Genomic DNA, 23,922 nt, shown 5'->3' with positions numbered 1-23,922 from the left:
AAGCTGTATAGGCTCGAAAGCCTACTACCAATTAAGCATATTAGGTGATGTGCATCTCTGTAATGAGAAGGGCTGTGGTCTAATGACATCAACACCCTATATCAGGTGTGCATAATTATTAGGCAACGTCCTTTCCTTTGGCAAAATGGGTCAAAAGAAGGACTTGACAGGCTCAGAAAAGTCAAAAATAGTGAGATATCTTGCAGAGGGATGCAGCAGTCTCAAAATTGCAAAGCTTCTGAAGCGTGATCATCGAACAATCAAGCGTTTCATTCAAAATAGTCAACAGGGTCGCAAGAAGCGTGTGGAAAAACCAAGGCGCAAAATAACTGCCCATGAACTGAGAAAAGTCAAGCGTGCAGCTGCCAAGATGCCACTTGCCACCAGTTTGGCCATATTTCAGAGCTGCAACATCACTGGAGTGCCCAAAAGCACAAGGTGTGCAATACTCAGAGACATGGCCAAGGTAAGAAAGGCTGAAAGACGACCACCACTGAACAAGACACACAAGCTGAAATGTCAAGACTGGGCCAAGAAATATCTCAAGACTGATTTTTCTAAGGTTTTATGGACTGATGAAATGAGAGGGAGTCTTGATGGGCCAGATGGATGGGCCCGTGGCTGGATTGGTAAAGGGCAGAGAGCTCCAGTCCGACTCAGACGCCAGCAAGGTGGAGGTGGAGTACTGGTTTGGGCTGGTATCATCAAAGATGAGCTTGTGGGGCCTTTTCGGGTTGAGGATGGAGTCAAGCTCAACTCCCAGTCCTACTGCCAGTTTCTGGAAGACACCTTCTTCAAGCAGTGGTACAGGAAGAAGTCTGCATCCTTCAAGAAAAACATGATTTTCATGCAGGACAATGCTCCATCACACGCGTCCACAGCGTGGCTGGCAAGAAAGGGTATAAAAGAAGAAAAACTAATGACATGGCCACCTTGTTCACCTGATCTGAACCCCATTGAGAACCTGTGGTCCATCATCAAATGTGAGATTTACAAGGAGGGAAAACAGTACACCTCTCTGAACAGTGTCTGGGAGGCTGTGGTTGCTGCTGCACGCAATGTTGATGGTGAACAGATCAAAACACTGACAGAATCCATGGATGGCAGGCTTTTGAGTGTCCTTGCAAAGAAAGGTGGCTATATTGGTCGCTGATTTGTTTTTGTTTTGTTTTTGAATGTCAGAGATGTATATTTGTGAATGTGGAGATGTTATATTGGTTTCACTGGTAAAAATAAATAATTGAAATGGGTATATATTTGTTTTTTGTTAACCTCTGGGGGGTCCTAGAAAAATGCATACACTATTGGGCTTAGAGCCACAAATCGACCACGCCATGAAAAGTGCCATAAAATATCTATATATTAATATTTTTTTCCACTTTAAATTAGCCAATCTTTTAGACCTACTTCTCCTTGAAATATTCATATCAAGTTTTAATTACATTTCGCGGATTTTAACCCTTTATATCCCGGTTTCGTCACATGGCCGCACTGTTTTTTTAGCCCCAAAAAACAAAGAAATCAAATATTTCCCAAAAGATACAATTCCAAGGCCCGGACTCCCGAGTACCACCAACATTCGGAAGATGGCCCATTATTTGGTTGTAATGACCGTGGAATGGGAAATAGCGTTTATAATGGGTTTCAATGGGGCACAAATCGACCACTAGGACCAATAGTGTAAGTTTATCTGTAGCTCAGCCACTGAAGCTAATTTAAGGGAGTCAGACTGGAATTTTGAAATATATGTAACCAGACTTTTTTTTGGAAAAGTTGGCTATATTCCGTTCAACACAGTGCAAATGGCGTGTATACGAACAATGAAAAATGGCACAAATCGACCCAAGACCACCCAGAGGTTAAGTTGCCTAATAATTATGCACAGTAATAGTCACCTGCACACACAGATATCCCCCTAAAATAGCTAAAACTAAAAACAAACTAAAAACTACTTCCAAACACATTCAGCTTTGATATTAATGCGTTTTTTGGGTTCATTGAGAACATGGTTGTTGTTCAATAATAAAATTATTCCTCAAAAATACAACTTGCCTAATAATTCTGCACTCCCTGGGAACTGCAGTCAGTGTCTGTTACGAGGAATCCCAGCCCCACTGAAAGCCAAAACCCCACTCACGGCACTTGAGTCTGACTTCTCAAATGCTAATATAGATGAATGTGAACATCTATTCTAGCTTGGCTGTTTGCCGTATATGTTTGTAATGTTCAGTTTCCACCTTCTTCTACACTAAAAATCACTAAATAAGTTTTTCTGTAAAATAAAAAGCATGGAATTAAATTAAAGTTATTTAAACCATATCAATAGATGGATAGAGAAGAGTCTAGGAGTCTAGACAGAAAAAGTGCTGATAGAGACTGACTGGAATATCTATATAATAATGAACAAGAAAAAGTTCTGTAGTATCATAACAGAAATAATACAAACATCAGAAAAAAGGCAAGGGGGTGCATAAGGTGCATTAAAAACAGTTGAGTGTCATTATTTATGTGCAATTATGTAAATGTTAATACAAGCAAATGTTGACTGTTGATGGTAGTAAGTGTGGTTGTGTCACCTGTCATGTTGCAGTAGACCAGCTGCGGTTTGATTGGTCCGCTGCCGTCCACGTCGATATAAAAATGTCCCGATGTGTTGCCATTGTGTTTGTATGCCTCACAGGACTGTTCATACACAGCTGGAAGGAAAATAATGAGATCAACAACGTCAACATGCTGGCCCATGGGAGCTGCCAGGGGATGGAGATCAAAACTATGGAGGATTTGTTCTGGGGTTCTGCTTCATACGTACGTATTGCCACTGAATCAATGTCATATGATCAGAGTGAAGAAAATAATCAGAGGTTCTCATGAACTAAAGTTATATCCAGCCGGAGACGATGGTAATGACTAGTGGGAATACACAGTGAATAAATAAACTTCTGCTCCGTCTCCTTCTTTTTATGCTTGAGCCCATAAAGCAACACCCATATCTAAACACTTCACCTGTTTATCTCTTTTCCTCAACTCAAAGAAAATACTTTTATTTATCAGGATTAAAAAAGGCTTTCACAAAAATCTCTTTACAAGTCTTGAGGCTCTAACTTGAGATAACTGACACAGAACTAGAAGCAGGGACCACCTTATGTACATAAATGTATGTATTGATTCAGTATTTGGCAGTGTAGCATCATCGCCCTCTTTCCTTTTAATCATGCACCATCAAAAAGTGAGAAGTTTCCTGGACAGGCATCCCAGGAAGCTCTTAAATCTAAAACGCCGCTTAGTTGTCCAAAGAAAAACTCTTTGTTCTGTCACAAGTACCAATTTGCATCACCACCACCAACAAAGGGAAAAATCCATGTCACTGTAATTGTAGCACCCTCAGAATCACGAGTTTTGTAAACACTGGAGCTGGAGCTACCAGCTCGACAGGTCATTCGATGCTGCTTTAAAACCCCTCACGTGAACGATGGGGAGCAAGATGAGACTATTATGTAGATGAAAGCAGCACAACACACTATTAAGGGTGATCTGTCTTTCAATAAATAATACTGTCATAAAACAATAAAAAGGGAAGAAAAATGAACTGCCTGCAAGTTTTCAGTTATTATACTGTAAGTCATCCCGTTACATTATGTACAAGGTAATTAATTATCGGAATTAAAGTTCTTTTTCTCTTACAATTTTTCTTCCAGCTTAATTTAATTAAAGCAAAGTTTCATCTGTCAAAACTATCGCACTGTCTTTTCATTAATATGAAAAATGCTTTTGGTTTTGACGAAATGGGAGTTTAATTATGCCACGTCAAGGCGGCGTTAACGGGGTTGTCACATTTGTGATTTGTGACAACTTGATTTTTTTTACTTTGTCTTCTGTTTGTTGTTTTTTTGTTTTATTTCAAACATGTAAATATATAATAATAAATCACCTGCCATATTTTACACAATCAAAGAGTCCAAAACATTAGGACATTTTGCTTAATAACTAGTTTAACACTAGCCTAAAAGGATGTGCTTCACGTCTCAGACTGAAAGTTTGGACCTTGTTTTTCACCTTTGGCCAAGACTCCCACAAATTGTATTACATGATAAGGTATAGGTAATGCAACAAGATGAAAGGAAACTAAAACAGTGTCGGATTAGGAACAGGTAAAAAAAAAAAGTGGTTATGATGGATAAAAGCATTAATCACATTTGTTCAGTCTCAAGGATGCACACACTCACGTCTTCTGATGAGTAACATGTATTTTTGAATAACTTTATTTAGAAAAGCAAAAGACTCATTTTAGAAGGTGAAAACTATGCATCAAGTCAGAAGTTCACAGTGCGATTAAAAACTAAAAGGATATGTACAGTAGTGAAGCATAAATATGATGACTAAATCCTGAAGCCATGTTTACTTTTAATAGGTTTATTGGTTTCTTATGGTTATTATCTGTTGAGGTGAATTAAACACAAAGAAAGCAGGGAAGCTAGTTAAATTCCTCAGCAGGGGAGTACTGGATGGCACCGGGTAGAGTGGTTACTATTGCCAAAGGTCCCACGTGTCCTTTTTCTTGTGTGTCCATGTTCTCCTTGTGCCTGTGAGTTCTCTGATTGTATTCCTTCCACAGCATACAAAACATGCTCATTAGGTTAACTGGTGATTCTAAGTTGACTGCAGGCATGAATGTATGCATTTTTATGTATTTTATTCATGCAACAGACTAGCAGCCTGTTGCTGGGACAGGATCCTGGATAGGTTTTCCCTATCCATCTATACATGGATGGCATACTGGAGTATGGTTTTCAGGACAAGCTATAAGTGAGACCTTTGTCTCATACATAGATTTACCCGAGATACAGTTTTGAATCAAAAATGAATGCTGTAAAATAAAGATTTATACAGCTATTCTTTTAAATTTTACAAATTCTATTTGTGGCTGTTATGACTTAAATCTGCTTGAAAGGTGACTCACAGCTGTGGCAGGTCGCTCCACTGTAGCCACTGTCAGAGCAGTTGCAGTGAAAGACAGTCCAGGACTGACTGCAGGGACCGCCGTGTTCACAAGGACTGGGAGAACACCTGAAACACACCGAGGGAGAGAAAAGTCGAGAAGATTATGAAATGGCACCCTGCTGGATGTTTGTGTGGGAGACAGTTGAACGTCTCTAAGGTCACAAAGCAAAAAAAAAAAAAATGTATACATTGTTATATATACATACATACTGTGACAGCAGATTTGAAAACATCCATTTGTTTTTTGGCAGCTTGAACACTAGGAACCAATTTTAACTGCTAAAAACCTTTCAAATGGGACAAAAGCAGTTGATGCCAAAACATACCTTTCATCTGTTATTGTCAAGCGCATCCAACTTTGTTTTGTTTGAAACAGCTGCTGAAGCATCTTTTATGTTTTAGCCGAGTCACTTATCGTACAATGAGCGAGCAGACTCGAGCTATTTATGAACACTTTGACGGGAAAACCGACTGCCAGGATCAACTCTTTGACCTTTTGGAATTACTTAATGGTGCAGATGATACTAGATAATTATGATTGGCCAAAATGCTTTCAAACTCTCAGTATACTCAGTGTACTCTCAAAGCACTTGAAATTATTTTCACAATGACTCTGTTATATAAAGCTCTTTTGTTAAATGGACAGAAAGCATTTCAAATGTTTACTCATACATGTCACTCACTTCATGGTCAAATGTGTGTAGGAGGGTCAGGAAAAAAATGCAGAAAATATTTCACTTCGAATATTTGCAGGAGGTTCTATTTTCAATTTGGGTAACTTATTGTGGGAGGCTGATGAAGTGGGGGAAAAATAATCCGGTGTACAACATCTTTTGTAACATTGCGAAACAATTCAGCTGAAAGCTCATTTAGTAAAAGACAAAATATAATTTCTTTGCTTTTCACATACTTTCCTTCTGAGAGAAAGCATGCGCAACTGAGTTTAATATTTCTTTCCATAGGTTACAACTGGTTTTATAGGAACTGACAGTTATATAGACCTTTTCTAGTAACATATAACATTCAAAGCACTTTACCCTTCAAGCTATATTCACCAATTAACACACCCTTGTATGCATCAGTGCAATTTGGGGTGCAGTGTTTTGACTGAGGATAGTATGCATGCAGGATGGATGAGCCAGGAGTCAACTCTCTCTCTGACCTTCCAATTAGAAGAAAACAAGCTCTATCTCTTGAGCCATAACTGCCAAAAATCCTTTAATTCAATCTGCATCCTGAATTTTGCAAAAATAAGTCAAGGCTGGGAAAACATTTCCTCCCAAAAAGTCAAAAAGCAGATACTTTTCTTTCAGACAGATTTTTGTGATTTGGTTACTAAACATGTGTTGACAAGACTATAGTAAGTCCAGCGATGCAGACACTATACTGCTATACTGTGGTAAAGAGGTAATCATTAAGGCATAGCTGGCCCATACACATTCCTTCCCTTACCTACAGTATGGCCACAACTTTGGGTGGAACAAATAAGCTCACAGTGTCAGGGGTTCATGTAGTCTGATCCTTAGGATCCGAATACATGCTGCATTACATTAAATGGAGCCAAATGAGGTGGTTTGAGCATTTAACTAGGATCCCTTTTGGATGCATCTTTGCTGAAGAGTTTCACAGCTGGCTTGAGAAACACCTTAGTGTTCTTCTGGAGGAAATGTAGGTGGTAGCTGGAGAGAGGTGAGTGCTGCCCACAGAAATGACTTTGGACAGAGGGTGATTGTACAAGTGTGTGCATACATACATGCATACACTTGCTATTTTTTTTTTTTTATAATAAAAGAAACCCCAAAATAAATATTGTAACTACATAAAATCTCAATTGTCCCAAGGGATTCAACTCCACCATCTTGAACTGCAGCTGTTAATGTGCATATGTGAGCTCAGCACCATCTGAGGCAGCTTCTGGTTGGAGGGGCCCTCCAGGTTGCAGCAGATCTACAGAGCAGAGCAAGCAAGCATACCTGTGTGAGGTGGGTGTGAGAAATGCTAACAAATTTTGTTTAAAAAAAATTTAAGCATAAAAACAACAAAATGAAAAAGAAAAAAAGTGTTCAGCCTTTAAAAGAAAGATAAATAACCAAGCCTGGTCAGGTCTTTAATGTTTTGCTTTATCGTGCTTTTGCTGTGGCTGCTCCAAAGTTGTGGAAAGATCTGCGCTTGCACGTTAGACAGGCCTCTTCTCTTTCTGAGTTTAAAACTCTTCTTAAAACATATTTATTCGCTGAAGCCTTTGTTTAAGGGGGTTGACTCAATTTTGTTTTAACATGTTTTATTTTAGTTTAGTTATTTATTTTTTATTTTATTTTTATTTTTACTTTGCTTATTCTATTTCCATATGTACAGCACTTGTGAACTCTGGTTTTATGTTAAAGTGCTTTATAAATAACGATGGTATGGTATGGTATGTGGATTTGCACAATTATAATAATTGCACAAATCACTCAAAAGGAAAAATATTCTCTCAGTTGTGTTAGTTTTTTCTTTTTTTTCTAATAAACACTCAGCTCCACTCTGACTGGGATAATATATAAAGACATCACGTACACAACTTTGAGTAGAACAAATAAGCTCTCAGGGGTCCATGTATGCAACAATATAGATAGAATGACAGAAATGTTGGAACAAGGGGCGGGTTTTTCATATAACTAAAGACATGTAGATGCAGATTTCTGCATACTGCCATTTTGTCTTGGAAATTTTTGTTAATGAAGTTTATTTTTGAAGATGTGGGATTAAACATGATGATCATGAAGGTGGTGACAGAGATGAAGACTTAGATGAAATGGAAAAAGTACAGGAAGAAAGAAAGCACAATTTAACTTCTACCCTTCCTAACTGAAATATCCCAAGCATCATTTGGCACTCTTCAAAGAACAGAAAAAGAATGCAGACACAAAACATCCTCTACTCCCCCAGTGCACACAGGCACATGCCTGCCCTGCACATATATTATGACATAACAGCCTCTGGCAAACACTTTCTACACTGAAATGCACTGTCACAGACAGATAATTGCAGATAGATGACCAACAAAGTTGTCTACAGACTGCAAACAACCTTATATAAAACACTTCCATCCTCTGCATTCATACTTAGCCCTAAGGCATTCAGGGATTGTCTTTACTCAGTAAATCAGGGTCCAGGAGCCCACTACCTCACAGAGCCTCGTGAGCCACATGACCATTTTAACATACCAAAACCAAACTCCACAGAGATTCCCATCTTTTCTCAGACTGTGTTTTTATTGGCGGTCAATAAAAACTTTAAAATGTGTTTCAACCAATTCTTGTTTTTAGTCTGGCCCAAAATATGTTTTGCCAGTACTCAGTAAAATGCCTATTTACTAAAGACAGGGATTATTTTTCACTCAATCCAAGTATTTTCACTTATAATGAGGAAAAGAAGAATTTACTGAAAACCCTTTGTCTTTTGTGGCCTCAGAATCTCATCTCTGCTTTTTGTGGATGATGTGATTCTGTTGGCTTCATCAGCTGGTGACCTCTAGTATGCACTGAAGCAGTTCACAGCTGAGTGTGAAGCGGCAGGTATAAGAGGTATCTCCAAGTATCTCTGAGTCTGAGGCCTTGGTTCTCAGCCTGAAAAGGGTGGAGTGCCCACTCTGGGACAGGGATGAGTTGCCCTCATTGAAGAAAGATATTGGGAGCAGGGCATTTACAGACAGATTGGGCTGCATATCCAGTGATGCCAATGCTGTACTGGTCTGTTGTGATGAACAGAAAGCTGAGCATAAAAGCAAAGCTGTCATTTTACCAGTCCATGTCCTTACCCTCACCTCACCTGGTCATGACGTCTGTGTAGTGACTGAAAAAATAAGACTGTGGAAACAAGAAATTAACTTTCTCTAAAGGCCTCTCCCTTAGAGATTGGGTGAGAACTTCAGTCACACATGAGGGACTTGGAGTAAAGCCACTACTCCTCCACATTCAAACGGAGCCAGCTGAGCTGATTCTGGCACCTGGCTAGAATGCCTCCTGGATGCCTCCTGGGTGAGGTGCTCCAGGCATGTCCCACCGGGAGGAGGCCCCAGGGTGGACCCAGGACACATGGCAGAGATTGCTTCTTCTGGCTGGCCTGAGAACGCTTTGGTGGAGAGGGAGGTTTGGGCTTCTCTGTTCAGGCTGCTGCCCCCATGACCATGTAAGAAAACGATTAATGTATACACAGCAAATCGCTCTAATATACAATATTTTCCACAATATTAAAAATACTTAGAGGAGAAGTTTACAGTATATTGATCATTTCATTGCAAAGCTAACACTCCCTGGTTTCACTATAACTATCATCACTATGATAATGAAACACACAAGTGCCCTGAAGAAGCACACCATATCTCCTTTCTTATGTGTTAAGCTGAAATTAGCTGGCAGCTCTGGTTTAAAAAAGGTCTTCAGTTGATGTTGAGCTCTTTATGGGCTTTCGTTCCTTTGTACTATTAATAAAGCACTTCCTCACACCTTCCTTAAAATAGTATTATTAGCCACAGCAAACAGCTTTGCTGCTGGCAGAGCTGTTTGCTTTTGACACCAAAACGCACACACATACAATAACACAAAGAGTATACAGTAATAACCTGCTCTGAAGTATGACCACCACATTAAAGCCGTGTTGCCAAGTCCATTTTCCACCTGACTTTACAGTACGATATATCCCACGAGGCCAAAATTCAATCAGCAGGATTACAGTGAGGGAACATATGGTTGATTATTTTCTCCTGTCTTTATTGGAAAACAGATTTTGTTTATAGTTTTGTTCCAGTGAGCAGTCAGATCTGTGGAAGAACTGTATTCTACTGAATAATAATGATAATAATAATAACAATAATACAGGACAGCACAACATTTAATTAAAATCATCCAAGCAGACGCTCCTTATCTGGCAAGGGTGTGTGGTTTGTACAATATTTGTGGGTAAGCTTTACATTCAGTTCACTGTATTTGCAGGAGGAGTGTTTGTGCTTCTGTGTGTGTGAGCGTGTGTGTGTTTGTTCCTGTTCCCTAGAGGCTTTTATAATTGTTGTAATTGTCTCATTAATTGTACTGCTATTTGGTGTGCCAACAAAACAATAAATGAGTGGTTCTGCTTTCCCTCCTTCCCTCCCTCATCTGAGTCTCTCCTCCTCCGAGGCCCCAACTCTGAATCTAAACTGTCACTGATGACATAAAGCACATGCTTGCACGTAATTGTATCATCTTTCCATCAATTATTGAAAATATGTATCATGAGGTGCAAAATAGCTCTCGGTTCAGTTCTTTTCAGTTTAACTCAAAGTTGCATTAGCCTCGTAATAGGTAATAAATATTCTGATTCTGGTAGTTCATCTCAGCGCTGCAGAAATTTATGGCATCTTTTAGCTCATTATTCTTCCTTAATGTTAGTTCATTCTCAGTGTTCTCATCAGCATTGTTTTAATTACAAGCAGCTTAAACTGAATGGAAATTATCTGTTTTTATTGCTCCCATTCATATTGAACTCAAAGGAAAATTTCAACATATCTTAGGAAATCAAAGGATATCTTATTGTTGTGTACCCACAATAAGATATCCTAGATAGCATGTGAAACTGGTTAACAGGTAATGTTAACATGCAAATTATTTGCTAATTTCAATTTTGGGGCCATTTTCTTGGAGTCAGTGTCAGAAGCTTTTACATCTTCCCTGAGATGATGCAAATGACATGTAGTTCATGTAACTCGACATTTTTACCCGCACTGCATTAATTGCATGGCTCAAGCAAGGATCAATAAACTAAAAGTGGGAAGAAAGCCAGAAACAACCTATTCTGGACAGAAGAACAATAATGCATTCCATAACCGATGGCGTTAACAGCATGCTAATTTCAAATGTAAAAATTCACTTATAGGTACACTACTGAATTTTAATCTCTAAACAGTTTTATATGTAATATAGTTCACTAAAAACAGCTTTAGGCGTGACCTTGATTAAAAAAGAACTTTTTCACATGAGGAGTTTCTGTAAAGTAGATATTATCGCTGGGGTGTCATAATTGACTGGTTAGATGGATCTAATAATGGATGTGTACTGGATGTGCTATCAGCAAGCTGTTGGTCATATATTGAACTTGATTGGTCCACTGCCTAAATTAGTTTAAAGCTCAAGAAAAAAAATTATATTGGCAAGGAAAAAAAATGTCACAGCACCTATTTTACATCACTGGTTTCCACCGATCATTTCCTCTTAATAACTGTGTGAGTGTGAGTGCTTGCTTGGGTTTGCTTGTATGACTTCTGAATGGAGAAATGTCTCTTTCTAAGCAATAAAAAACAATAAAAATATTAAAAATATATCTAAAAAACAGTCTTCCACACCATTGTGTTTCTTATTTGACACAACATGACTGGAAACTTTTTTTTTTTTAGCTTTCCGTCTACGTAATCTATAATTATAATATAAATATTAGGGGTGCAACGATATTCGTATCGATATTGAACCGTTCGATACAGTGCTTTCGGTTCGGTACGCATATGTATCGAACAATACAACATTTGTAATTTATTTTATCAACTTTCCTTCTGACTATGCTGTCTGTGTTGAGCGCTCAGTGAATCTGCGTTTGACTACTCCGCCTAGGGTCGACAGTGCAGCCTAGGCGGAGTAGTCGAACGCAGATTCACTGAGCGCTCAACACAGACAGCATCGTCAGAAGGAAGAGCGCAGGGCAAGCTAGCGAGACAGAAGTTAAGCTCTCCTTACAACATGGACCTCCCCCACCCTCATTCAGATCAGGCGCTTGGAATTATTTTGGTTTCCATGTGACGTATGACCCTGAAGGTAAGCAGTCATGGACTAAAGTAAAACAGTATGTTGGATGTGCCATGCAATGCTTAATTACATGGGTGGGAACTAGTGTGTTAGCGCAGTTAGCTCGTTAACGTGTTGGCCGTCTAGCCCCATGCACGGGCGATCGGCGGTAGCTCGTTAATGGAGATTTGCCGTGTTGTGGCGTTAAGGTCATTTCTTTTTTTTTTGTTATTCTCTTTTTATTAAACAACCTATATAAACACAAATAATCCAAAATAAACATATAATCAAGAACAGACGTAAATAATAAAATAAATAAAATAAATAAAAATAAGAAAAACAGACGGGTGTACCCTCTAGTGCAGGGGTGCTCAATACGTCGATCGCGATCGACCAGTCGATCGCAAAGGTAGTATTGGTAGATCGCATGGCATTAAAAAAATAGATGCCAGCCTATCATCCATCCCGTCACTTGATTGATACAGGGAAGCCAGTCAGATGACATCAGATTTTTTTCTGACGCTTAGGTCGCTGCGCATGCGCAAACAGCGGCGCGAAGTGTAGTAAAACTGACAAGCTAGTCAGCGAGTTAACTCCAATTTTTAGCTCTCGGTTTTTTCTCTTAAACCTGGCCGTCAGCAGCTACTGTCCGGACTATGCATCCCTGGCTGATTCAATTCAGTGCAAGTCATCAGAGTAAACTCAGGTAATGACAAAAAATTTACATAGTTAATTGTGTTGTGAAATATTGGATATTGCGGTTATGCATGTATATACATTGTAGATATAAAGAATCCTCAATATATTTATAAATAAGTATATGTTTTGGATTTTTGTAGTGGGTAGATCATTTTGACTTGGTCATTTTATAAGTAGCTCACATGCGGAAAAAGTGTGAGCACCCCTGCTCTAGTGTGTATGTACTCGCACACACATATTCACTCACACACCCATATTCTTAAGCATACATACACATACCTACTTACATATGTGTTCACTTGTAGTCTCATACATACTAACATATACATATAAACACATAACGATTCAGAAATGTGGCATATATAGTTACAGAGATTCAAACAAGATCGGGTCTCCTTAACCGGATGTAGTGTTTCCATTTACCCCAAATTTCACTAAATATATCAAACTGGAGTCTTTTAATGAAGGTAATTCTTTCCATTTTAAACATCCCATGTACAGTCTCATGCCAATCACCCAGTGATGGAATTTTCACACTAAGCCATTTCTTGGTAATAATTTTACGGGCAGCCAAACTCAGGATACCATACAACTGCTTAGACATTTTATCTACATTTACTGAGTATAAATATCCAAACAAAAGTTCGTCCCAATTAAAGGGAAGCTGCATACCAACTCAGAGTGGATCAATACCCAAAAAATGTTGATCCTTGGGCAAGACCAGAACAGATGAAAATGTTTTACTCCTTGGGCCCCACAATTTCTCCAGCAATTAGAGTGATTAAAATAATGTTTACTTTGTGCAGGGGTAATAAAAAACCTACAGATACTCTTCCAACCGTAACATCTCCATGTATTAGAACTAGAAATTCTCCACTGAAAAGCGCACTGCTCATACCAAATGTTATCTGATATTGCTATATTTGTTTCATTTTCCCATTTTTTTTTTTGATGTAGGTAGTATTCCACTTCTTAACCTCTTGTATACCCTTGTACAATCTTGAAATCACCTTAAGGCCTGTGTCAGCCTGATAAGCCTTGACAAATATACTCAGAACAGGTAAAGAAAAAAGATCTGTTCTCTTAGGTATAAAATTATATAGATGATGCCTAATTTGTAAGAACCTAAAAAAGTCCGTTTTACTTAACTGGTATTGATCTTTTATTGATTGGAAGTCCCTAAGAATTCCCTTATCGTAAAACATACAATATGCCGTTAAACCTTGTCCAGACCATTTTTTATATCTTACGTCTAATTCATTAGGTAAAAAATCACTGTCAAAAGCGCACCATCTTAAAATCCTAACCTCTTCAATCCAATCATTCTTATTAAGAAATTGTAACCAGAGTTTTAAAGGTAGGTTAATCCATTGGTTTCCTTGATGAATTTGTTTTTTAATAAGTGTCACATCCCCTAGAATTGCCTGAATTGGAGAATCTTTTAAGGTCACTGTTTCTAGTTCTTTCCATCTCGCTTGATAATCTACATTACACCAACACACTAATGTCCTCAATTGAGCAGAAATATAATAGTCTTTCAAACATGGGAACCCCAACCCTCCTTTGTCTTTAGCCAACTGAATAGTTTGGTACTTAATCCGTGGTTTTTTCCCCTGCCATATAAACCTAGAGATTATTTTGTCCCATTCCCGAAATTGTTTGTCAGTTATTTCTACAGGGAGTGTTTGGAGTAGGTAGAGCATCCTGGGCAAGATATTCATTTTAACTGTATCTATACGTGATTCAAAATTTAAAAATGGTAATAAATTCCATCTTTTAATATCCTCATTTATTTTATAACTTAAAGGATTAAAGTTTGCATTGTATATCTTAGACAGATCTTTAGTAATATTTACTCCAAGATACTTCATCTGCTCCGTTTCCCATTTCAAATTGGCTTTAGCCTTAATTTCATAATTGGGCTCATAGTTAAAAGTTAATATCTGAGTCTTCGATATATTTAGTTTATAACCTGATATTGAACTAAAGATCTCCAGAAGTGACAATAGCTTGGGGAAAGTAGTGTTTGGATTTGTCAAATAAATCAAAATATCGTCAGCAAACAAGGAAATCTTATGCTCTCGACCCCTAATCTTGACTCCAGTAATAGTATTGCTTTGTATTACACTTTGACTCAGGGCCTCTATGAAGAGAGCAAAGAGTGAGGGGCTTAGAGGACAACCCTGACGTGTCCCTCTCTGTAGGTTAAAAACATTTGAAAGCGCCCCGTTAACTTTGATTCTTGCCTTTGGTGATTTATATAATGCTTGTATAATCCTGATAAACGATTGATGGAATCCGAATTTATCCATGACTTTGTATAAAAATTCCCAATTAACCCGATCGAAGGCCTTTTCTGCATCTAAGCTCATAAGGACCATCTGAATTTTATTTTTCCTAACATAATCAATAACGTGTAGTGTTCGGCGAACATTATCTTGCGTTTGTCTCTGCTTAATAAAACCAGTCTGATCCAAACTAATTATCTGAACAAGAATATTTTCAATTCTTTTGGCAAGAATGTATGTAAATATCTTAAAGTCCTGGTTAAGAACACTAATGGGGCGGTAATTTCCACAGTCAAGCCTGTCCTTTCCTTCTTTAGCTATTATAGAGATAGAAGCCTCATTCCAAGATGGGGGAATTACTCCCGTCTTTAAAATATAGTTGAATGATGTTCTCATCAAAGGAATCAGTACCTCTTTCATTTCTTTATACCAGTCTGATGGGAATCCATCTGGGCCTGGGCATTTATTCGGTTTCAATTTTGTAATAGCTTTTTTAATTTCAAATTCAGATATGTCCTTGATTAGGGTTATATTCTGTTTTTCATTCAACTTTGGTAAGTCGAATGAATCTAAAAAAGATATCATACCTTTAATATCCACTCTAGGTTGTGTATATAGTTCTTTGTAGAATTTTAGGAAGGCTGACTGTATATCTTCAAGTTTATACACAATGTTATTTGTTTGAGGGTCCTTTATTTTATATATTGTATTTTCTAAGGTCATTTCAACGAGATTAACCTGAAAGCACTAGTGGGAACACAACGAATATGACTGCACATTTACGCCGACATCATCCTAGTGCAAAGACAAGTGGAAGCAGAAAAAAAACAAGCAAGCATGCTACTAACTTTAGCCGAGTCATTTAGACAGCTGTTTAATATGCTGCTGAGAATATAGCCCAGAAGAAGCGGATAGTATAGCTTTTATTTTGGAAAGAGACATTTCTCTGTAATAAACTCTCTTTTCCAAAGATGAGTGATTCCTCAATCAGATACAGGGCTTGCAATATCGCTAGCCCAACGTCCTGGAGCTAGCGATTTTTTTCAGTCGGGGTACCAAAATCTATCTCTGCCCTGCCCGTCGGGCTATTGTAGGAAGGAAAAATATATGTCAATGCTTTTGCATTCTTTCAGAAATGTAGCTGGGTAATTATGTCATTGGCATCGGTGAGCCACTGTCAATATGTGACATATTGAAATCGCGTTTGAATTTGCGCTTGTTTTTTTGCTTTCACTTTGCAATCGTGCGAACTGTGTATAGAGAGCGACAGCACTGATCTGTGAGTGATGATAATTTGTGCACCAATTCCTCTGACATCGTCTTATTAATCGTTAGCTTACTATGCAAACATGACAAGTGAAATCTCCCGCAGCTTAAACATGTGAGAGGTTGAACGCGCAGAGAATCGCTGAGCTTATGTGAGTACGTGTGTAAAAGCAGCAGGATTTATATTTGACTACGATGACCTGGATGACTGAGAACCTTCACAGACAGATATATATTTTAGTTCTGCTGAGCCAAATAAGACAGGTCAGGGTGAAGAAGTGACAGCCAAAGAAAAGCTTACCACAAAACGGAGAAGTTATGACAAATCAGACTATAAGGCAAAAAGAAAGTGCAGCTTTATGGTTTCATGGACAAAAGAATTTCTGTGGCTGCAATATGACGAGCTAAATAACCAGGGCTGCACATAAGTGGTCCGCAGGTGCGCATTCGCTGTCAAAATAAAAAACACGCACAAGGGTTAGGGTTAAATTTAAAAACTGTACTTTTGAGTTAAAATATATATTTATAATTTTAATAAATGACAAATTAAAAAGGCATGAACATTTTTTTTTTGTATCGAAAAAATATCGAACCGTGACACCAAAGTATCGAACCGAACCGAACCGTGAATTTTGTGTATCGTTGCACCCCTAATAAATATATGATTTTAGCAAGCCCCCTTTTTTTAATAAGAAATTGCTTATTATGTTTCGTGACAACAGCTGCAACCCTGCTAAATGCCATCACATTCTTATTATGCTGTATGAAGTAAATGCCTTAAATTGTTTGCCTTTTATATATTGCATTACTTGCACTAAACTATTATAACTGTTTGCGTTTTCAGCAGATGACACCTGTTGTCACTAGGATGGCCAAGTGATTTAGGTATCGCACTGTTATGAACGTTTCTTCTTGTGGCTCTCGGTCTCACGCCTGGTACAGTAAAGGCCATAAACTAAAGTTCCACTTGATAAATGGTCCTGTCACGTTACTGTAATAGAGAGTTCTGCTTGACAAAGCATGTATGAAGTTCAGTGGGGGCTTTTTTTCAATTAAATTATAAAGAGATGAAACAAGTGGTCTTACAACCTCTGGCAAAATTACAGAATCACCACATGTGGAAGATGTTCATTTAGATTTTTTACTTTGAAGGAAATAAACTAATGACATAGCTGATCATCTATGTATGCCTATATATATATATATATATATATATGCATTAAATGCTATATTGGTATAGATGCTTTTTGGGGGCAGATATAAATCAAATCAACATGCAATCAATTAGGCCTTGTTTACATAGCACTTCTCAGACAAATCAGATGCTATTGAAAGAGCTTTTCAAGTGATTAGGATGCCCTCCTACAACAGTCATGTTTCTGATTCATGTTTTAGATTACATCAGGCTTATAACTGTCCACTTTTCTTCTTAGAGAAGTGAACATATCATGCATTAACAAAACACACAATTCTTTGTGCAATCTGTCTTGGCATTTATTTAATCTCAGTGTTGCTCAGTTGCTCCTACATTCCAACCAAACACTGGCCCAGTCCCATCTCCACCTAAAGTCTAATCACTAAGGCCTAATCACTTAATCCTCACAGACTTAACTGACTCAAGAAGCAATTGACATAAGACCTTGAGGGTTCAAATCACACCTCTGGTATAAGTACAAAATCTCATGCTCATACTTATATGTGGTATAGAAAACATAATGTGTTCCTAAGATTTAAATAGGCCAGTGGTACCCATATTATAGTAATACAGATTCCAATTCTTTGAGCCTATCTCAGCTAAACAAACTGCTAAGGAAAAGGTTTGAGTCAGTCTTAGTATTTTTTCTTCTAATCATGCAAGTATGTAAGTACATAATACTTTGAAGTGGAATTTAAAAGAACAATGTGTCATGCCACATTGGTTGTAAAAAAAAAAAAAAAAAAAAGGGGAGACAGTATTATGTTTTTAAAATACATTTTTACCAAACTACTAAAACTTTCCATGGTTGGCTTTTACCTGATATTCTTGCCAGGAAAGTGGTTATGAAGGCAACACAGTTAAGATGCAATGGACAACAATCTTTGTGGGGTAAAATCAGACAGAATTATTTTGAAATAGAACATTTTGGTCCCTATTCCTACCAGAAAATGTCACTGTCAGCACTGCAATTTTGGACAGCTTGCAATTTGTACACCAAAGCTTCACGATGATTTATTCTATGAATAACTGCTGTACTTGTAACAGACTGCACTCTGACATAAATATTTCCAGATTATCATTTTTCATATCTCTGCTAAATATCAGAGGGCTGCGTCAGAGCTAAGAGAAAACACTAATGTGCCTTAACAAAAGCAGAGTTTTTGAAAACTGACCTGTCAATGATTCCACAAATGTCAATCTGCAGGTTGCTGTAGTTTCCAAGTTGCTTTTCCTGCACCTTAATCAGGTCCAGGTTTTGATTGTCCACAGTAAACAAACGCATGCAGCCCTGGAAGACACTAAACAGGTTTCTGCACTTCTGACTGCCATCTTCAACAGGACAACCTGAACAGAAGAGAATCACAGCAGATGGCAAGAGTTAATAAAATAAAAGTGCACCAAAAAACAAATACAACAGATTTGTAGAGATGAACTGAGATGTGTATTGTATGTGGAAAACCCCCCTAAAACATTGCTGTATTGTGATGCAAACTGTGACTGTAACTGACTAACTAATGCACTGTGGACAGAGAATTCTATATATTTTTTGGTTTATTACAAAGTTTCTACATTTTATGCTCACTGATGCTTGAGTGGGTATAATTGCATGGAATGACACAGCTGAACTGTGTCTTACCGCCGAAGAAGAGGTGACTTTCTACAGTGACAGGAAACGATGGGCTGGCTTGAGAGCTGTCTCTTTCCTCTTTATCCACTGTGATGGTTAGACGACCTTGTCTGGAATTCAGCTGCACTGAATGCCACTGACCGTCATTCAGAGAAGCACCTGGAAAGCAAACATCCATTAACACACCGCTGAAAATAAAATCTTTCCCGTGTGCCATGGTTGCACATCGAGCCATTAAAACCTTCGACAGATGTTGGGAACACTTTTTTCCCCCACATGGAAACCAAGCGTGGGTAGCAATGACCAAATTATATATCCTATCATACACCGTCTACTACACAAATACACCTAATTTAGATATATACCACTTTTCTTCTTGGAAACAGCTTGTAAATCATTTCTTTTTATAAAACATAATGTTATAAACTGATTGTTTCCTTGCTCATCACTTCACATGTGCCACAGAGGGGAAGGGCCGTATCTAACACATTGATTGCAGCAAGTGAGCTTCCCACTTCCTACATCCTCTGAGTGATCGACTTGTATCAAGTACAGACGGCACTGTGCCAGCCCTGTGGATCTGTATGTTATTAGGAGTTAAGGGAATAAATCAATATCTCATTATCTCCACTGTTTTCCTTACTTGCACTTCTTTGCTCAAGAAGACATCCTAATCATCCTACAATGCCATTTGCTGTTTGTAACATTGCTGAGTGACCAGAGGTTTAAAAATTAGGACAATGCAGAGCATAAATATTACATCTAAACATTTCAAAGCATGAAATGCAAAAATATTTGTCAGAAAAAGATTGGCTTATGTTTCTACATGAACTGAGATGATCTTTTTTCTCCATGTGCCATTAATAGGTCAGGCTGTTGAAGGATACTTTTGTCTGTCTTAATTGCTTTTCCAAAACCTAAATTAAAACAGCAAACATTTGTATATCAACACTGACGTCTGATCAATGCGACTCACCTTCTGTTCACATTGTTTCCTTTTTCCCTGTAACTTGTTTTGTGTGACTAGTAATGAACAAGATAAATACAGCTAAGCAGTGTCTGGAGACGTTCTGCTACAGTTGTGTCCTTGTGTTGATCACACTGCACATTTGTCACTGTAACCCTAGAAACTACATGCCAGCCATGCATCGCCCACTGATCACAATTACCTACCATTGTTACAGGATATAACAAAATAAATAAATAAATCAGTGTGAAAAACAATGATTGTTATATTTATTGTGCTAGAACTGGGTAGGGATTATTATTCTTCAAGGTATCTGGTCATTTCATGTCTTTTTACTGATATGAAGTTTAAGTCTAAATACTTGAAATTAGATGGACAGAAGTCATAGCTCACTGCTCTTCAAAGTGCAGTGAGTGTGGAAAAATAATGATTTGACATTCGTGTGATCGGTTCTAGCAACTTTACAGTTGATCTGTGGATCTGAAGGTGCTTGGGATTTGCTTTAGACTGACCTGCACTGAGCTCCAGCAGCGCCCTGCCGCTTTTATGGATCTGTAGTTGGAGTCTGGCCTCACTCAGGTACAACCAGGCCACGCCTCCTTGTTGAGGGAGTTCAAAACTAAGCAGAAGCCCCTTCTTATTCCAAGTCCTGAACTGAAAGCCTATAGATACGCCCCCTGATGAAGACATTGTAGTCCCCGGTAACTGAAGGAAGCTCTCAGGCCCAGTGAACGTCACCGCAACAGAAACTGGCTCAGCACACGAAAAGGTGACATTGCCCTGAGAGGGAAACACGCAGAGTGGAGAGAAAGAGGAGGTGTGACAGAAAAAAAGATACTATAGAGATAAAACAACATAAAACATGAATATTAATCAGCTACAGAGGGCGTGCTGATCTGACCTCATGTCTCCGTGATCTCATCAGCAAGTCTCCTTAAAGAGGACATTGGTATTACCATAATGATAACAGCAGAGCTTAGGATAAGATTAGAAAAGCAAACTCTAAAATGCCAAAGTCACCTAGTGTGGAGGTAAAAGAGATTTTAAAAAAAATGGAAATAAAATGAAGAGAGCATAGAGCATGGCCAGTACTGCAATATCTGACATCTCTGTTACAGTCCATTGTTTTGAGTAGTGGTAATGACGCGGGGTTCACCGCTAAAGCTGCGGCAGTAATTTATTATAGTCCTGACTCTCTGCTGGGAATTTCAGTCTGCTATCTTTACAATGCTCTGGAAACACAGATGACATCTAAAAGCCATTTGTGGTGCAGTTAAAGTGATGTACAATTATTCATGTTGGAGTGGGCTTTGCTGCTGCACAACACAAAGTAAAGTTACCTTAAAAACCCTCAAAAGCCTTCAGCATCGGCACACCATTCTTCCTCCATTTACACTCTTATTTTCTTCTTATTATTGTCTCCTCAAAGAGCTGTAAGAAGACCCATTTAGTGCCTGTAGCAGATTAGACCACAGCTTTGCAGTTAGTACCTTAAGAGCTGCAGGACCACTCAAATCTTCAGCCATGCGTGTAAATCTTTGAACCTGTTTACCAAGAATTCATGTTTCTTTCTGCTGTTTGGCCCTATACTGTAATGAGAGAGCACATATTACTTCATCACAAGCGCTTCACAGCTCCCAGATGAGCTTGATCCACTCATTGCAAATGCAAAAAACTCTAAAGGCCATAACTCCCACAATGACGAGGCATAAGTGAGTCTAACCACACAACACTGCTTTGTCTTGGCTTCATTAACCAGCTTAGTAGGTCCTTAAGAGCAGCACAAGCATATAGTTCAACCAGCACAGCTTACAAAGCTTGAAAATTTAAGGATAACCTAAATTTACAGTTATGGAAAAAAAAAATTCAAATTCAAATTCAAATTCAATTCAAAAAGAAAGTAAACCCTTTTTAATTTTAAAGGTTTACATATCAGGACATAATTTTAAAAATCTGCTAAACTACTAATCCTTTGTAAGTCTCAAAATCACGTGAAGACAACCTCAGATGAAGAGTGCCCCGCATATTGCAACATGACAGTATTTATTTAACAAAAATGCAAAATGCAGGAATATGTCGTTAGAAGTTCCATAACCATAGATTGCAGCCTAATCAAATTAATGAATTAATTAATCATCATCGAAGGGGACCAAAGGGGAGATGTGTGGCCATAATGCACATTTTGCAAAGACACAACAAAGCATATTAGCACAAACACCTCATACCACCTGTCAAGCATGTTGGTGGAGGTGATGATTTGGGCTTGTTGGATCATAAAGTCAACCATGAACTCTGCTTTCTGGTCATGCACCAAGAAAATGAACCTGAGAACACAATGACCTCAACCTGACTAAAATGTTGTGGTACGACCTTAAGAGAGCTGTGTATAAAGCCTTTCATCATTTTAACAGCAGAAATGAATCTGCTGAACACACTTTGAAAATAAACAGTAAAATGGTATTTGGATGGTCATAATGACATGATAGCAGACACATCGCATAACTGACACTTTTCACCTTAGTTTCAATGAAATGTGATTATATCAATGTATTAAAAAGATAATAAAACGATTCTATTTCTTTAAACATTTCAGCAGGTTTAAATTATTCATAGTTTAAAGAAAGACAAAATTAGGTCAAAGGTAGCTTTTTTTCAGGTGTGCTCTAATTCTTACTTGGCTGGCAGAAGCAACACTAGTGGGCTGAACCTGTGAAAGCCACAGCTGCTGGGAAGGGAGCTGTCATGCAGGGTCCATAGTTCTATGCATAGCTCACTGTTAAAGACTTGGACTAATGTCAGCTGGTTATGGTGCAGACTGATGCAAATGCTCTTAACACTCTAAGTCTTCAGTTTGGTTGGTAGAACTGTTGACGTAATGTCCTTACTTTTATCTTTGATATTTGTCTCTACAGTTGAATAAAGCCACTAAAATGGCCTCAAAAACAGAAACCTGGTGTTCACTACATGATGTATAAACACAAACACTGCAGTGCCTTAAAGGATCATTTAACATACATGCAAATCTTGCAGGCCCCAGTCTGCAGTGTGCCTGTATGAAATTGGTGAAAAACAAGAGCCCGAAATGTTTTTTGGGGGACAACATTTTTTACATTTCCTTTTCTTTCATTACAGTTTTTCTGCAGGTGAGCACCTTTTTTGATTTACTACACAATGCACACTCTACCATGGGCTCTTCAAATGTTTTTATTATAAAAACCTATTCCTTGCTTTTATGGGGAGAAGCCAACATGCATGTTTTCAGTTTTTTCCCCCTTTCTTAAAGTCCTTTTCTTAAAAACAAAATACAGTTTTCACTGAACCATCTGATGAAGGAGAAAAAACCCCCCAAATCATTAAAAAAGTCAGGTTGTGTTTAAATTGTGTTACACGGGTTAAAATTACTTACCGAAATAGTAACTTGTTGTTTTTTGTTTTTAGCTAGTTCTATCAGGTTGTGGCCATTATACAGCAGATTTTCCAGGCACCCGTTGAAGTTCTTCTTGGAGGTTACTGGTTTCTGAGAGACTTCACTCTGAACTGCCCCCAAACTCAGCTGTATGAAAACAATGATACACAAATAAACTGATTATTTTAAAAGAAGGAAACATAATATCTGCAACTCATCTTCTGCACTTTTGTTTGCACAAAAGGTAGAAGCTAAATTTAACCCTTTCTGTATTTGAAAATACCTGTTCAATGCTCCAGTGGCTGAATTCTGCAGGGATTTGAACCCTCTCTGTGTGTTTATCCACAGTGAGGTTTAGGTGAGAGCCACGCCGCTCCACTGCTACATGATGCCAGTGCTGATCATCCAACAGGCTGCCAAGGGAAACAAGGCGCTGGGGTTCAGTGGATGAAGTCCTGCCTGTAAAAGGGGTCAAGGAAAACAAAACAGCACTTAGGAGGACAAGGATTATTTCTGATTTGACCGTTTTACTCAGGATCCCACTGAGAGGTTCATACAAAGGTCTGTATGAACCTCTATTCTCCATGATGTCTCCTGAATATATCTGCATACTAGCGTCTAATGCCAAACTCATAATAATGCCTAATCTAAAAAACCACAGTGGAAACATGGTGAGAAATAA

At 38.2% G+C, this 23,922-nt stretch overlaps 1 protein-coding gene across 1 annotated transcript in view; it reads right to left on the bottom strand.

Annotated features, from left to right (window-relative positions):
* LOC146687198 (contactin-associated protein-like 4) overlaps window positions 1–23,922 on the bottom strand; it is a 136,006-nt gene that overhangs the window by 35,986 nt on the left and 76,098 nt on the right. Inside the window, exons 6-12 of the mRNA XM_085440317.1 lie at window positions 23,524–23,699; window positions 23,241–23,387; window positions 20,347–20,614; window positions 18,877–19,026; window positions 18,413–18,584; window positions 4,958–5,064; window positions 2,577–2,696 (exon numbers count right to left, since the gene is read on the bottom strand). Coding sequence (XP_085296443.1) covers window positions 2,577–2,696; window positions 4,958–5,064; window positions 18,413–18,584; window positions 18,877–19,026; window positions 20,347–20,614; window positions 23,241–23,387; window positions 23,524–23,699 — 1,140 coding nt within the window. The remainder of the gene's footprint in view (window positions 1–2,576; window positions 2,697–4,957; window positions 5,065–18,412; window positions 18,585–18,876; window positions 19,027–20,346; window positions 20,615–23,240; window positions 23,388–23,523; window positions 23,700–23,922) is intronic.

The sequence above is a fragment of the Copadichromis virginalis genome, linkage group LG18, assembly GCF_057382275.1.
Source record: "Copadichromis virginalis isolate Kocher_CV1m ecotype Utaka linkage group LG18, C_Virginalis_male_GT1.1, whole genome shotgun sequence".
NCBI lineage: Eukaryota > Metazoa > Chordata > Actinopteri > Cichliformes > Cichlidae > Copadichromis > Copadichromis virginalis.
Note: the sequence above shows the minus strand (reverse complement) of the source record. Positions and strands in the feature narration are given on the sequence as shown.